This window comes from Schistocerca serialis, chromosome 4 (assembly GCF_023864345.2).
Source record: "Schistocerca serialis cubense isolate TAMUIC-IGC-003099 chromosome 4, iqSchSeri2.2, whole genome shotgun sequence".
NCBI lineage: Eukaryota > Metazoa > Arthropoda > Insecta > Orthoptera > Acrididae > Schistocerca > Schistocerca serialis.
The window spans coordinates 477,007,944-477,021,444 of NC_064641.1; the positions used below are offsets into that span (position 1 = coordinate 477,007,944).

At 40.7% G+C, this 13,501-nt stretch overlaps 1 protein-coding gene across 1 annotated transcript in view; it reads right to left on the reverse strand.

Moving 5' to 3' along the window:
- Positions 1–13,501, reverse strand: part of LOC126475158 (DIS3-like exonuclease 2) — a 170,802-nt gene that overhangs the window by 125,969 nt on the left and 31,332 nt on the right. The window contains exon 5 of the mRNA XM_050102780.1: positions 2,281–2,382. Coding sequence (XP_049958737.1) covers positions 2,281–2,382 — 102 coding nt within the window. The remainder of the gene's footprint in view (positions 1–2,280; positions 2,383–13,501) is intronic.

The window sequence follows — 13,501 nt, forward strand, 5'->3', positions numbered from 1 at the left end:
AGTACAGTGTATATCCACCTTTCGCAGCAATGCAGGCTGCTATTCTCCCATGGAGACGATCGTAGAGATGCTGGATGTAGTCCTGTGGAACGGCTTGCCATGCCATTTCCACCTGGCGCCTCAGTTGGACCAGCGTTCGTGCTGGACGTGCAGACCGCGTGAGACGACGCTTCATCCTGTCCCAAACATGCTCAATGGGGAACAGATCCGGAGATCTTGCTGGCCAGGGTAGTTGACTTACACCTTCTAGAGCACGTTGGGTGGCACGGGATACATGCGGACGTGCATTGTCCTGTTGGAACAGCAAGTTCCCTTGCCGGTCTAGGAATGGTAGAACGATGGGTTCGATGACGGTTTGGATGTACCGTGCACTATTCAGTGTCCCCTCGACGATCACCAGTGGTGTACGGCCAGTGTAGGAGATCGCTCCCCACACCATGATGCCGGGTGTTTGCCCTGTGTGCCTCGGTCGTATGCAGTCCTGATTGTGGCGCTCACCTGCACGGCGCCAAACACGCATACGACCGTCATTGGCACCAAGGTAGAAGCGACTCTCATCGCTGAAGACGACACGTCTCCATTCGTCCCTCCATTCACGCCTGTCGCGACACCACTGGAGGCGGGCTGCACGATGTTGGGGCGTGAGCGGAAGACGGCCTAACGGTGTGCGGGACCGTAGCCCAGCTTCATGGAGACGGTTGCGAATGGTCCTCGCCGATACCCCAGGAGCAACAGTGTCCCTAATTTGCTGGGAAGTGGCGATGCGGTCCCCTACGGCACTGCATAGGATCCTACGGTCTTGGCGTGCATCCGTGCGTCGCTGCGGTCCGGTCCCAGGTCGACGGGCACGTGCACCTTCCGCTGACCACTGGCGACAACATCGATGTACTGTGGAGACCTCACGCCCCACGTGTTGAGCAATTCGGCGGTACGTCCACCCGGCCTCCCGCATGCCCACTATACGCCCTCGCTCAAAGTCCGTCAACTGCACATACGGTTCACGTCCACGCTGTCGCGGCATGCTACCAGTGTTAAAGACTGCGATGGAGCTCCGTATGCCACGGCAAACTGGCTGACACTGACGGCGGCGGTGCACAAATGCTGCACAGCTAGCGCCATTCGACGGCCAACACCGTGGTTCCTGGTGTGTCCGCTGTGCCGTGCGTGTGATCATTGCTTGTACAGCCCTCTCGCAGTGTCCGGAGCAAGTATGGTGGGTCTGACACACCGGTGTCAATGTGTTCTTTTTTCCATTTCCAGGAGTGTATAATACTTCAGATTTTTACATACAAAAGCAAAATACTTGTGAAATTGCACAGTAACCCACCTCTCACTTCCTTGTTAAGGATAATTACACTTCCTGTCATCATCATTTTAAAACTTGCAAATATATCAATTAAGTTCGTATTATGTTTTATGATGTATCACAAACTTATGTCAAAGTAACACTTCACATAATGGCCTGTTTTCCATGCCGAAATTCTTCTAAGTGGTTGAACTTCAATGTGTTAATTGAAATGTTGTCGGATTAACAGTGTTCTTCCACATTACTCTCCCAGAGAAATTTTGTTCTTGGTATGTTAATTTTGATATGATTAAATTATGTAAGAATGGTTGGTAATGATGTTTGGTGCCACTACAGCTCCTGTCAGTGACAAAATTATGAAGTTACAACAGTTTGTCTACCTTGGCCCACTTCCACCCCGACTGTGGAACTTTTAGCAGGTCCAGTCATTCAACTTTAAATATTTTGTATTATTTACAGATGAGAACAAATACAACACTACTTTTCCACATGAATAAACTGCCTGTAACACACTGACAATTCCTCATAACACATATTTATGGCATTCCTTGCATTATCAATACCACCAATTCATTAAATACCCCTACAATTGTTGCCTATCTCCACCTCATTCCCACCTTCATACCCAAAGTGTTTGATTCCCTTTCTGTTTTTTTGAAGCTAAACTAATTACTTTATAGAAGTGCAAACAAGTTTCTGTTCATAAACAGGAGTTTGAACTTGTCATGTATGAACAGTTTTCCTATATTGCCTGGTTATTCTACTTTAAGCTCTTCCTCCTCAATCTCGGCTGAAAAAAAGAACATAAAATATACATTTCCAAAATCTCTTCTGTACAATGATACACACTCAAAAACACCCCAGAATTGTATCAGAAATTTACAAATTACACTGTTATTGAACAGACCAAGTTCTGTGTAATCTCACAATGGCTACATAAAATTTAAACGAATTTTCAAAATAACATTTATTACCTTCCACTCTGAAGACTGTTCTAATTTTACAACAACTTCATCTCCCTCAAGTGCTCTATTTCTCTTCTGAACACCAGATATTAAAATATCCATCTGCCCATCCTAGGGAAGGAAATAAATATTTAGCAAGCACTGAAAAGTAATCTACAAATGTGGAAAAAATACCTCTAAAATAAATATACATATGAAAGCCAGGAACCGCAAATGTCACTCTGAAGCTCACTTATATCAAACTTCTTTGGCATCAGTGGGTAGGATTGGGATTAGGATGAAATAATAAATGCAAAATAAAAAGTTATATTTCAATTCAACAAAATCCAAAATGAACACACAAATCAGCACAGAGAAGCATTTGTTTAGCATTTTTCAAATTTTGGAAGGTACACATAAAAATTAGTTTTTTTCGAGTACTGTGACAAGTTTCTTGATAAATAATATACAGATAACTATGTCGAACAGGTATAATGACTGGTCTGATCTAAGTAATAAATCAAACTTTCAGAACCTGTCATGTTTTACTCTAATGTGCATCACGCAACACTTCACTGGCAAACATTGTAATTTGTATATTACAACATACTGTTCAAAGCATTTTGGAAAATTATTTAACACAATTTTAACAAACATAATAACCTGATGCAGGGAAATACCAAATACAAAACTAATCCTAATGTTTCTGATTATATTTTCCATACATGACGTGCCTTTGGGTGTTCACTGAAAATTAAATTATTTGTGCTCATTCTCTCTCTATCAATGCCAAGATCTCACAAAATTTAGCATTATAACCATTTAACCTATAACATTGTGCAGTTTATTTACTGTGTTTAGCGTTTTCAGTTGTGTAAAGTGTAATTTCAATGTTAAGAAACAAGCTTGATGCATGACACACTATGCACACGGTTTGTATATTTGCTTATAATGTTTGATCACCTAAGAATTAGAGTCCCTTTGAGTGCTAGTCAGCTGTTTCCTGAAGATGGCCCAATAAGCTGAAAACTAGTTTGAAATGAACAAAAATCAGTAGAATAGAAACAGTGTTTGTTATTCAATCTTAAATATGGAATTGTTCTTCCAAGAAGTACCAGAAGAATCTACACATAAGTATTTAAAAATGTCGTAGTTTTGAACTTCAATTGTTCGTTGTTTATTTGTGGAAAATCCAGGATGGAATATAACAACATAATGAAAAGGATAGTTGCTACGCATCATACAGCACAGAAGCTGAATTGCAGAAAGACACAACAAAAAGACTGTCGGAAAGTTAGCTTTTGCCCAACAAGGCCTTTGTCAAAAGTAGACAACATACTCACACGCACGCAAATGCAACTCACACATACATGAGCACAGTCTCTGGCAGCTGGAGCCAGACAGAATCTGTGTGTGTGTGTGTGTGTGTGTGTGTGTGTGTGTGTGTGTGTGTGTGTGTGCGCGCGCGCGCATGTGTGTATGTTGTCTATTTTTGACAAAGGCCTTTTTGGCCAAAAAGCTAACTTTCCAACAGTCTTTTTGTTTTGTCTTTCTGCGAATTAGTACCTCCACTATACAGTGGGTAGCAACTATCCTTTTCATTATACTGTTTATTTGTGGTTTATAATAGAGATGGCATCATCGTTCTAATGGGAGGGATCTGTAGAGTGACATATAACTTTGGTGAAAAGATATGTTGCACAACAAATGACAAACAAAAGAATGATGATCACGAACACAAAAGTTTATTTTAATAATGAGTTTAGAATGGTACACTGTACAGTGATTTGTTTCTCATTTTTGCATCTACCCCAGTGTGGAATGGATGAAGCATATCTGCAAGCTAGGACAACAATAGTTTCTTTATCACACACTGTGGCACTTCCTGGTCAGTGGTTTATTCCATGTCATGGTCAGTGGTTTATTCCATGTCATCAGATCCTGCCTTGGAGATACACCATACTCCATGGAAGAAGGACTTTGGTGACAATCACAATGATGTCACCAATACAGAGAGAGCCTTCTCTTTTGTCATAAAGTATTGTTCAAGGTATTCATATTGATGAAGAAGGTCTCTACATTCATTGTTGGCAAGCTGGAATTTTTTAGAAAGACCTTTTGCACTTCCAGCACAAAATAAGTTGCAGAAGAAGACAAAGTCTGCATTAAATAAGACATACACAGTCATTCAAACTTTGTGCTTGAAACATAAACAACCATAACCATAAATCAATGGAAACTGTTCATTTCCCGGGTATCCACATGACCTGGAACACTGACAAAGACAACTGGACAGGCACGGCAACTAAGGTAAAAGATAAAGTCAGAGTAATGGATATCACAGCATGAGAAGAATAAGATTGATCAATAGCCTGGAGACTTCTCACTGAGTGTCTACAAATTAAAATGCAATCAAGGGAGGTCTGTTTAAAAAAACCTTGGGCTCTGTTAATGGCTATCAACTCCTCCATAAAAACAATAAATGTATCCAGTAACAAATCTTGTTCTTGATGAGTGGGAGATGTAAAAGCATATCTCATCTTACCCACGGTTTTAAACCAGTCAATATTTATTAGTAACAATGGTAGCTGAAAAACAAAGTAACTAACACCGAATGGTCAGGGCACTAAAATTTTAGGTCCCCGAAATAGATCGGTTGTAATTTGTGGTCTGGGTACAAACCAAGGAGCATACACAGGAAGCACAGTCTAAGGAAGTTAGCCAGAGGTGCCTGAAGAGGGCCTTGAAGTGCATTCCATCAGCTAAACCTATCCGTGGACAAGAGGTAGTGTGTTGATACAACTTCTAAGCAAAAATTAATGTGCCAAGTTAGATATTTAGGAAACTGTTACATGGTGATTGCTTAAGTGAGCAAGAGTTGGTACAATCTGAACTGAAAAGGGGAGTTCCTCACTTCAGCAAGGGGATTATCTATAGGATTAATCTAGGAGGCATCGATGGCTAGTTTTACTCCATGATGATCGAATGGTTCCAACAATTTCAAGAATGGACATGCCATTGAGTCACAGCAACCAATCAGAATGAGCCAAGGGTCCAGTAAATATGGAGGAGAGCAGGTCAATCTGCATCCCAAGAGGTGTGGGCAAGGTAGTGAAGAGCATTAGGTTTCTGCATTCAAACTAGTCTTTAGATGACCAGACTCAGCTTTTTATCGAATAGGAGTCTGAAAAACTGGGACTGTGCAATGATGTCCACACACTGCGTAACAATAAGCCATGGGAAATTGGCCCAAGCAGAGACCTTTTGGATGGCACCTTGGAACTTGCATTCAGCCGAATGCTACAGACCGGGAGCTGTACCAAATGTAAAAGTCACTGCCAAGCAACATGGCATGACCATGATGGAGATCACGAGTCTATGATGGTTGTGAGGAAGAGAAACACTCAGCATAGAGCTGTGAAGGATGCCATTCTCTTGGACACTTGAGGCACTAAATGACATAGCAACTCTAAACCGAAACAATTGGTGAACAAAAACTGGTGAATAAAAATCAGAAGGGGGCCTCAAAAGCCTCAGTTGAGGAGGTCATGAAAAGTCTGATGTTACTAAGTGGTAGCGTGTACCTTATGTACGTAAAAAAAAGACTGGTGAAAGACGTGCTGGTCTCTAGAAAAAATTTGTCAGATTGCTGTTTCCTACCTAACCAAATGGTTGGTTGTGGATCATCCCACTGAGAAGCCACACTGATTCACATTGATAGGGGAACAGAAGGCCCTCCAATTCAAGACTCAACATAATCTTCCAGCTACCATCCCTTCATGCAGTTTGCAGAAAACATTGGTGAGGATCATCAGAAAGTAGTTGTCGACAGATGTTGGATTTTTGCATGGGTGAAACATTGGGATGATGATACTATCTCGCCCTTGTGATAGGAAAACAACTTCCAGCCAATACAGCCAAAGACCCTGAGTACTCTGAGTGACATTCAGACGTAGGATCATCTGATTACGAATGCCTTTATGTTAGAACTCTGACAAGTGGTCTAATAACAAACATATGGAAGTTGAAGTGTATTGACATATATTTTCTTTTTTCCTGGCTGGTTAATTCCACAGTTTACAGAGACAGTGAAACTGACAGTCTACTGTTCCTCGCAAATGCGAGAAACCTGGAAACATCAAAAGCCAACCAAAAAGAAAAAGCTTGTACTCACATTTCCGATGAATAAACATTGTAGAAGAGGGGTGATTCTGGGTCTCTTTGTGTCCTAAAGCCTGGCTCCTTCGCAAGCTCCTATGCTTCATGAATAGTTCATGTTAAGTGAAAATAAAAGAACGCCGAAATTATACTTCTAATGGAAATACGATGTAGCAGAAATACTGAGTTGCAGATAGACACAACAAAAAGACTGTCACAAATGAAGCTTTCGACCATTACGGCCTTCGTCAACAACACACACACACACACACACACACACACACACACACACACACACAGAGAGAGAGAGAGAGAGAGAGAGAGAGAGAGAGAGAGAGAGACAACTCACACATACGACTACAGTCTCAGACAAATGAAACCACCCTGCAAGCAGCAGCATCAGTGCATGATGGGAGTGGCGACTGGGTGGGGGTAACGAGGAGGCTAGCATGGGGGGGGGGGGGGGGGGAGATAGTGTGGTGGGTGTGGCAGACAGTGAAGTGCTGCAGGTTAGATGGAGGCCTGGGGAGAGGTGGGGAGGGGGGGGGGGGGAGAAAGTAGCAGAAAAGGAGAGAAGTAAAAAGACTGAGTGTGATGGTGGAATGATGATTGTGTGCTGCTGGAGTGGCATAATATTGTTGCATTCCATCCTGGATTTTCCACTGTTTGATTATAATTGAAATACCTGCTTCCACTGCTGTATGGGTACTACAGAACCATTTGATTGCTATTCAGAGCCCCAAACACTGTGTGAAATTCTAACTTATTTCAAAACCTCACACAACTTCCAACAACTCTTCTTTCAATTATGGACAGTGAAGACAAACAAAACTAAAAACTCTAATTAAATATCTGTGACAATATAAGATTCCCCCACCCCACCAAACACACACATTTGCATATTCAGAAAGTAACACACATTCTGGAGCTACTGACTGCAGAAATTAAGCTTGAAATAAGCAATTCACTTTCCAGAGAAAGAAACATTAAGTTGTCACCAACCTAACTTCCAAGGATTTCACAAGCACTTGGTAAATTTCTGAGATAATGATGGATTTCATTGCAGTATATGTCTTTAATTAGAACTCCAAAAAAGGGATAATTATTCTCAATAGCAAGAATTCAAATTCGAAGCATCACAGCAAACCTTGTCACCAATGGTATAGTATCTGAGTATTTTGTAATTTCCTTCATTATCAGTGGTCTGACATAACAGAGAGAGAAGAAAAGAAAGTTGGATCCCATATGTTGGAATAGTTCCAAGTTTACTCTTGGAAAAGATACAATGAAAAACGTTGCTACAAATACTCAAACCCGTCTAAAATACAAGCTTAGAGTACTCATAACTGAGGATGCAGATCCTGCAAATGACAAGGCCCTTACCCCTCTACACTCAGTGCATCGCAGTTTCACAAGTGCGATATTCTTACTTCCTCTGAAGAACAATTACTGATACAAATTAGAAACCTCAACAGCACATCTCCAGCTTCCAGCAGAATTCCACTTCCATAATGTATTTTTTCAAACTTCCCGGCAGATTAAAACTGTGTGCCGGACCGAGACTCGAATTCGGGACCTTTGCCTTTCGCGGGCAAGTGCTCTACCGCACTTGCCCGCAAAAGGCAAAGGTCCCGAGTTCGAGTCTCGGTCCGGCACACAGTTTTAATCTTCCAGGAAGTTTCATATCAGCACACACTCCGCTGTAGAGTGAAAATTTCATTCTAGAAATGTATTTTTTGATTGCAAATGGAACCAGAAACCCAATATCTAACATACAGCAATTCTTCATTAGCTGCGAGCCAGTCTTTGTATGTTCCAGATCTATACACTGCAGAAGCTTCTCCTCTCTATACTTCACAAATTTCAATTCACAATGCATTCAGCCTAGCCAGCAAATCAAATTCATCAGAGCAACAATAAAATACCCAGATATTTCAAACTTTCTCTAATACTTCAATCTACAACCCTCCATGTGAAACAAAACTACGCATTCATAATATAAACGGAAGGAATTTACAGACATGTTTGATTTGATGATAGTTACTGTTTTCTTAATATTAAGTTTTTCATACTTACAAGTCATCAATAAGATTATTCATTTTGTAAGACTAATTAAGTACATGTTCATTCTAAATGTTAAAAATCCAAAAAGGTGTTTTGTTCCCCACATTAACCCTAATATGTAATGGTCAGTGGTCACAGAATGCCTTTGGAGGACATGTTGGCACTTCAGCCTCATTGATGCACATTGCCAACACACTTGTCTGGCACTGATAGAAAAAACCTCTGCCCACTGTCCAATCACAGGCCCATTTAACCTGCAGCTGCAGATAGATGAATAGAGTAACATGTATGTTTCTCTCTAGATGTGAATAGAATCACTAACGCTCCCATTTTGGGGAAGAGGCATGCACCTACACACAAGCCTCAACTTGCATGTGGGTACAGGCACACGGTGCTAGGTGCACAGGTGTAAGCATAGCTTAGGTTTAACAAGAAGATGGAGGATGTTAAGGCTGAGACAAGAATGGAGGCAAGTTAATAATTAGACCAAAGTTGACGAATGCTAATGTGAGAATCAGTGATAAGCCATTGACAGTGGGATAATTAGAGACCAAGAACATGTTCATATTTCCCAAGGATGGTTATGAATCAGAGAATGATCTTTTTATTGGTTCCACACTGATCATTTATTTTAAGCGTTTGAATAAACCACAAAAACCTAAACCAGGGTAGAGGTTTCAACTCTTCTGCTCTGAAGCCTAACTAGCATACCACATCTCATGGCAATGATCTCAGTAAGTAATGGTTTATGAACGGCAGTGTGTGACAGTCGATGGAAAAGACAGGAGAGTGGAAGCGGAAAGAATAATTTTGGATGGTAACAGTAAGATCACCTCTCTAGTTACATCAAAATCTGTGAAATTAGGATGGCCCTGACCTTATTCAATCTTTTCGTGAGCTATTTGGAAGAGACACTGCTCAACACCAAGGAGCTCCTCACTTTTTCGAAAAGTAAAACAAAAACTGAATTCCTATTTGCAGCCCATTACCACCTAGGCCTCAAATGTCTTTATTACATTTGACCACCCATGGCACAACTTCAAGAACTGAAAAGATGATCGCTCCAAGATACCCTCCCTGTGTAACTCACTTTTGCCCTCCTAAACTCTGCAACAAACTTGTCAAACTGTGTGACATATCTAGATCTTCATCCCAATCCCCAAGGTTCAAAGTCCCCATCCACTCATTCACTACCAGTTACTCCTATTCCACCAAATCCCGCATCATTAAAGCCAGAGCAGCATGTGAAACCATGCGTCTTTACCAACTAATAATAATTCATTACACGGCTTTTTACACTGCCTGACAAAAAAAGTGAAGTGCCCACATGACATGGTTGCACATCAATGTAGCTTCATACATCATTGGTAGATATATAAATGATTGTTGTTGTGGTCTTCAGTTCAAAGACTGGTTTGATGCAGCTTTCCATGCTAGCCTATCCTGTGCAAGCCTCTTAATCCCTGCATAACTACCACACCCTACATCTTTTTTAATCTTCTTATTGTATTCAGGCCTTTGTCTCCCTCTACAATTTTTACCACCCACACTCCTTACTATTGCACACACCAGACTACTACCTTGTGACACAACCATCACTCTTACAGATGTGTACTGTAGGTAAACAGTAGCCCCTGCTGCTATCAACTCTACTCCAAGAGATTGTGTGGAAACATCAGGCATAGACACAACTCACACACCGTTTTCATTCAAGCCTCATGCCGCTTTGCAAAATTGTGTGCAATTAAGGAGTGTGGAAACTTGTCCCTAGAAACTGTACTGAGTAATATTGTTAGTTAATAAGTAGTCATTGTTACCTGGGCATTTCAACTGTCACCTGTTGCGCACCTCAGCCACAGAAACTAAACTTCCATTAACACACACTGGCAATTCCTTGATGGTGCAGGATGTGACCTATCAACTGAACCCTTCTTTTAGTCAAGCTGTGCCCTATATTTCTTTTTTCACCCAACTGGATTCAGTACCTCCTCCTTCAATATTCCAAGCTATCTTCTGTTTGTTTGGATTGCCTATTGTCCACATTTCATTGGCATACAAAGCTACATTCCAAGCAAATATCTTAAGACTTCCTATCATTTCAATTTCAATTTGATGTCTACAAATTCCTCTATTTCAGAAACCCTTTTCTTGCTATTGCTACTCTGCATTTTATATCTTCCCTAGTTCATCCATCAGCAAAAAGCTGCTCAAATAACAAAACTCATCTACTACTTTCAGTGCCTCATTTTCTAATCCAATTCCTTCAGGATTGCCTGGTTTACTTCGACTACATTTCATTACTCTTGTTTTACTTTTATCAACGTAAATCTTATAATCTCTTTTCAAGACACTATCCATTCCATTCAACTGCTCTCCCAAGTCAATAGTTCTCTCTGTGTCATTGGCAAACCACAAAGTTTTTATTCCTTCTCCATGAATTTCAATTCACTTTGAGAGAATTTCTCCTTGATTTCCATCACAGCTTGCTCAATGTACAGATTTAATAACATTGGGGACAGGCTACAACCTTGTCTTACTGCATCCTCGACTATGGCTTGCCTTTCAAGTATTTTGACTGTTACAACTGCAGTCTGGTTTCTATACAAGTTGTAAATAACCGTTCACTCCATATGCCAGCTAATTGCAAAATTTCAAACACTGTAGTCAAGTCAACCTTGTAAAAAACTTACTCTATTCACATATGCTATAAATGTAGGTTTACCTTTCTTCAATGCATCTTCTAAGATAAGTCATATGGTCAGTATTGCTCCCCGAGTTCTTAAATTCCTCCAAAGTCCAACCTGATCTTTCCCAATGCTGCCCCCTACCAGTTTTCCCATTTTTTGTTGTTGTAAATAATCCATTTCAAAATTTACTCACGCCTGTTAGCACCTGCATTCTTTGGAAATAGAATTATTACATTATTCCTTAAGTTGCAGGGTATTTTGCCTGTCTCATATCTTGCATACCATGTGGTACAATTCTGTCTCTATAATTCTGAGGGATTGTCATATACTTCAGGAGCCCTGTTTTGACTTAGATCTTTCACAGCCCTGTCAAATTCTTCTTACAGTATCTTATTTCCTATCTCATTTTCACCTACTAGATGTTCTCTTACTATAATATCGTTCTGAAGTTCTTTCTCCTTGTACAGCCCCTTTATGTATTCCTTCCACTTTTCAGCTTTCCCTTTTTGTTTAGGACTGGCTTGCCATCTGAGCTCTTCATGTTCATACAATTGCTTCTGCTTTTTCCACGGTTATCTTCAATCTTCCTATAGAAAGCATCTACCTTTCTCCTATTTATGCATGCTTCTACAGCCCTGCATTTGTCCTCTAGCCATTCCTGCTTAGCCATTTTGAACTTTCTGTCAGTCTCATTTTTTAGAGCTCTGTATTCTCTTTCACCTGCTTCATACGCTGACATTTTCTTCTTTCTTCAATTAAATTCAAAATTTCCCTAGTTATCCCAGGATTTCTACTATGCATTATCTTTTTGCATAATCTCTCCATAATTACCTGTCTTCTTGCAATTTCTTCAGTTTTAACCTGCAGTTCATTCCCAAAAAATTATCGTCATAACATACATCTGCCCCCTGGAAATGTCTTAACAGTTTGAAATCTGGTTTCGAAATCTATCTTATTATACAATCAACCTCAAACTTTCCAGTGTCCCTAAGTCCCTTCCACATGCACAATCTTCTTTCACGATTGTTAAACCAGGTGCTAGTGATGATTGAATTATGCTCTATGCAACATTCTAGCATGCAGTTTCCTCTTTCATCCCTTTCCCTTAGTCCATATTCCCTGACTATTTTTCCTACACTTTGTTTCCCTACTACTGAATTCCAGTCACCTGTAACTATTAAATTTTCATCTTCTTTAACCAACTGAATATTTTTCTGTTTCTCATCATTTATTCTTTCAGTCTCCATCTACTGCAACTAGTTGGCATACGATCTTGTAGCACTGATAGCTGGGGGCTTTGTGTCTATCTTGGTTATGATAATGCATTCACTATACTGTTCACAGTAGTTCGTGGGCATTCCTATTTTCTTATTCATTATTAGGCTTACTCCTGCAATATTCTGGTCTCATTTTGTGCTGATAACTCTGCACTGACCTGACGAAAAGTCCTGTCCTGTCAGTGCACTTCACTAATTCCCATTGTATCTAACTTTAACCTATCCATTTCCCTTTCCAAATTCTGTAACCTATCTACCCAATTAAGGGCTCTAACATTCCACGATCTGACCTGTAGAATACTAGTTTTGTTTTTCCCAATGTAATCCTCCTGAATAGCCCCCACCCAGAGATCCAAATGGGGGACTCTTTTAGCACTATAATGCTTTACCCAAGAGGATGCCATCATCATTAACCTATATAGCAAAGCTACATGCCCTTGATGGGAAAAAAAAAAAAAAAAATCACAGCTATAGTTTCACCTTGATTTCAGCTATTCAAAATACTAGCACAGCAGGACAATGCTGATTATTCTAACAATGTGAGATCAATTGATCATCCAGAAAGTTGTCCCTGAAACTGTTGAAAAGGCTGCTGCCCCCCCCCCCTCTCTCTCTGAAGATACCCCTTTCAGCTGCAGTTCTCTGTGACAAGCAGAACGGTAAGGTATATAAGGAGTGTGAAGAGCATCAGACTTCAACTGATCACTGTGAAGGGCATGGTGAGGACATGTACCTGTTTGAGACAGATTTATCTGCACTATGGTTTTAAGGGTGCCTCATTGTGGGTCTACATCTGGCCAGCTGGTCAAATCTTGCAATATACAAATTTGCGCAGCATTTGCAGGTGACAAGTGACCCAATGTTTGACTACATGAGACTGTGAGGGCAGGCATACTCATCGTCAACATTCTGGTAGATATGACAGGTTGGGTCTCTGTATTGTACACCATACACATCTGCACCTACCCTTTAAGAACACATAATGGATTCCCTGCAACACTCTGTGTCACCTCCCACCACTGTTTGGATTCTAATAGCAGCCAAACTAAGGAATTACCATCCCAG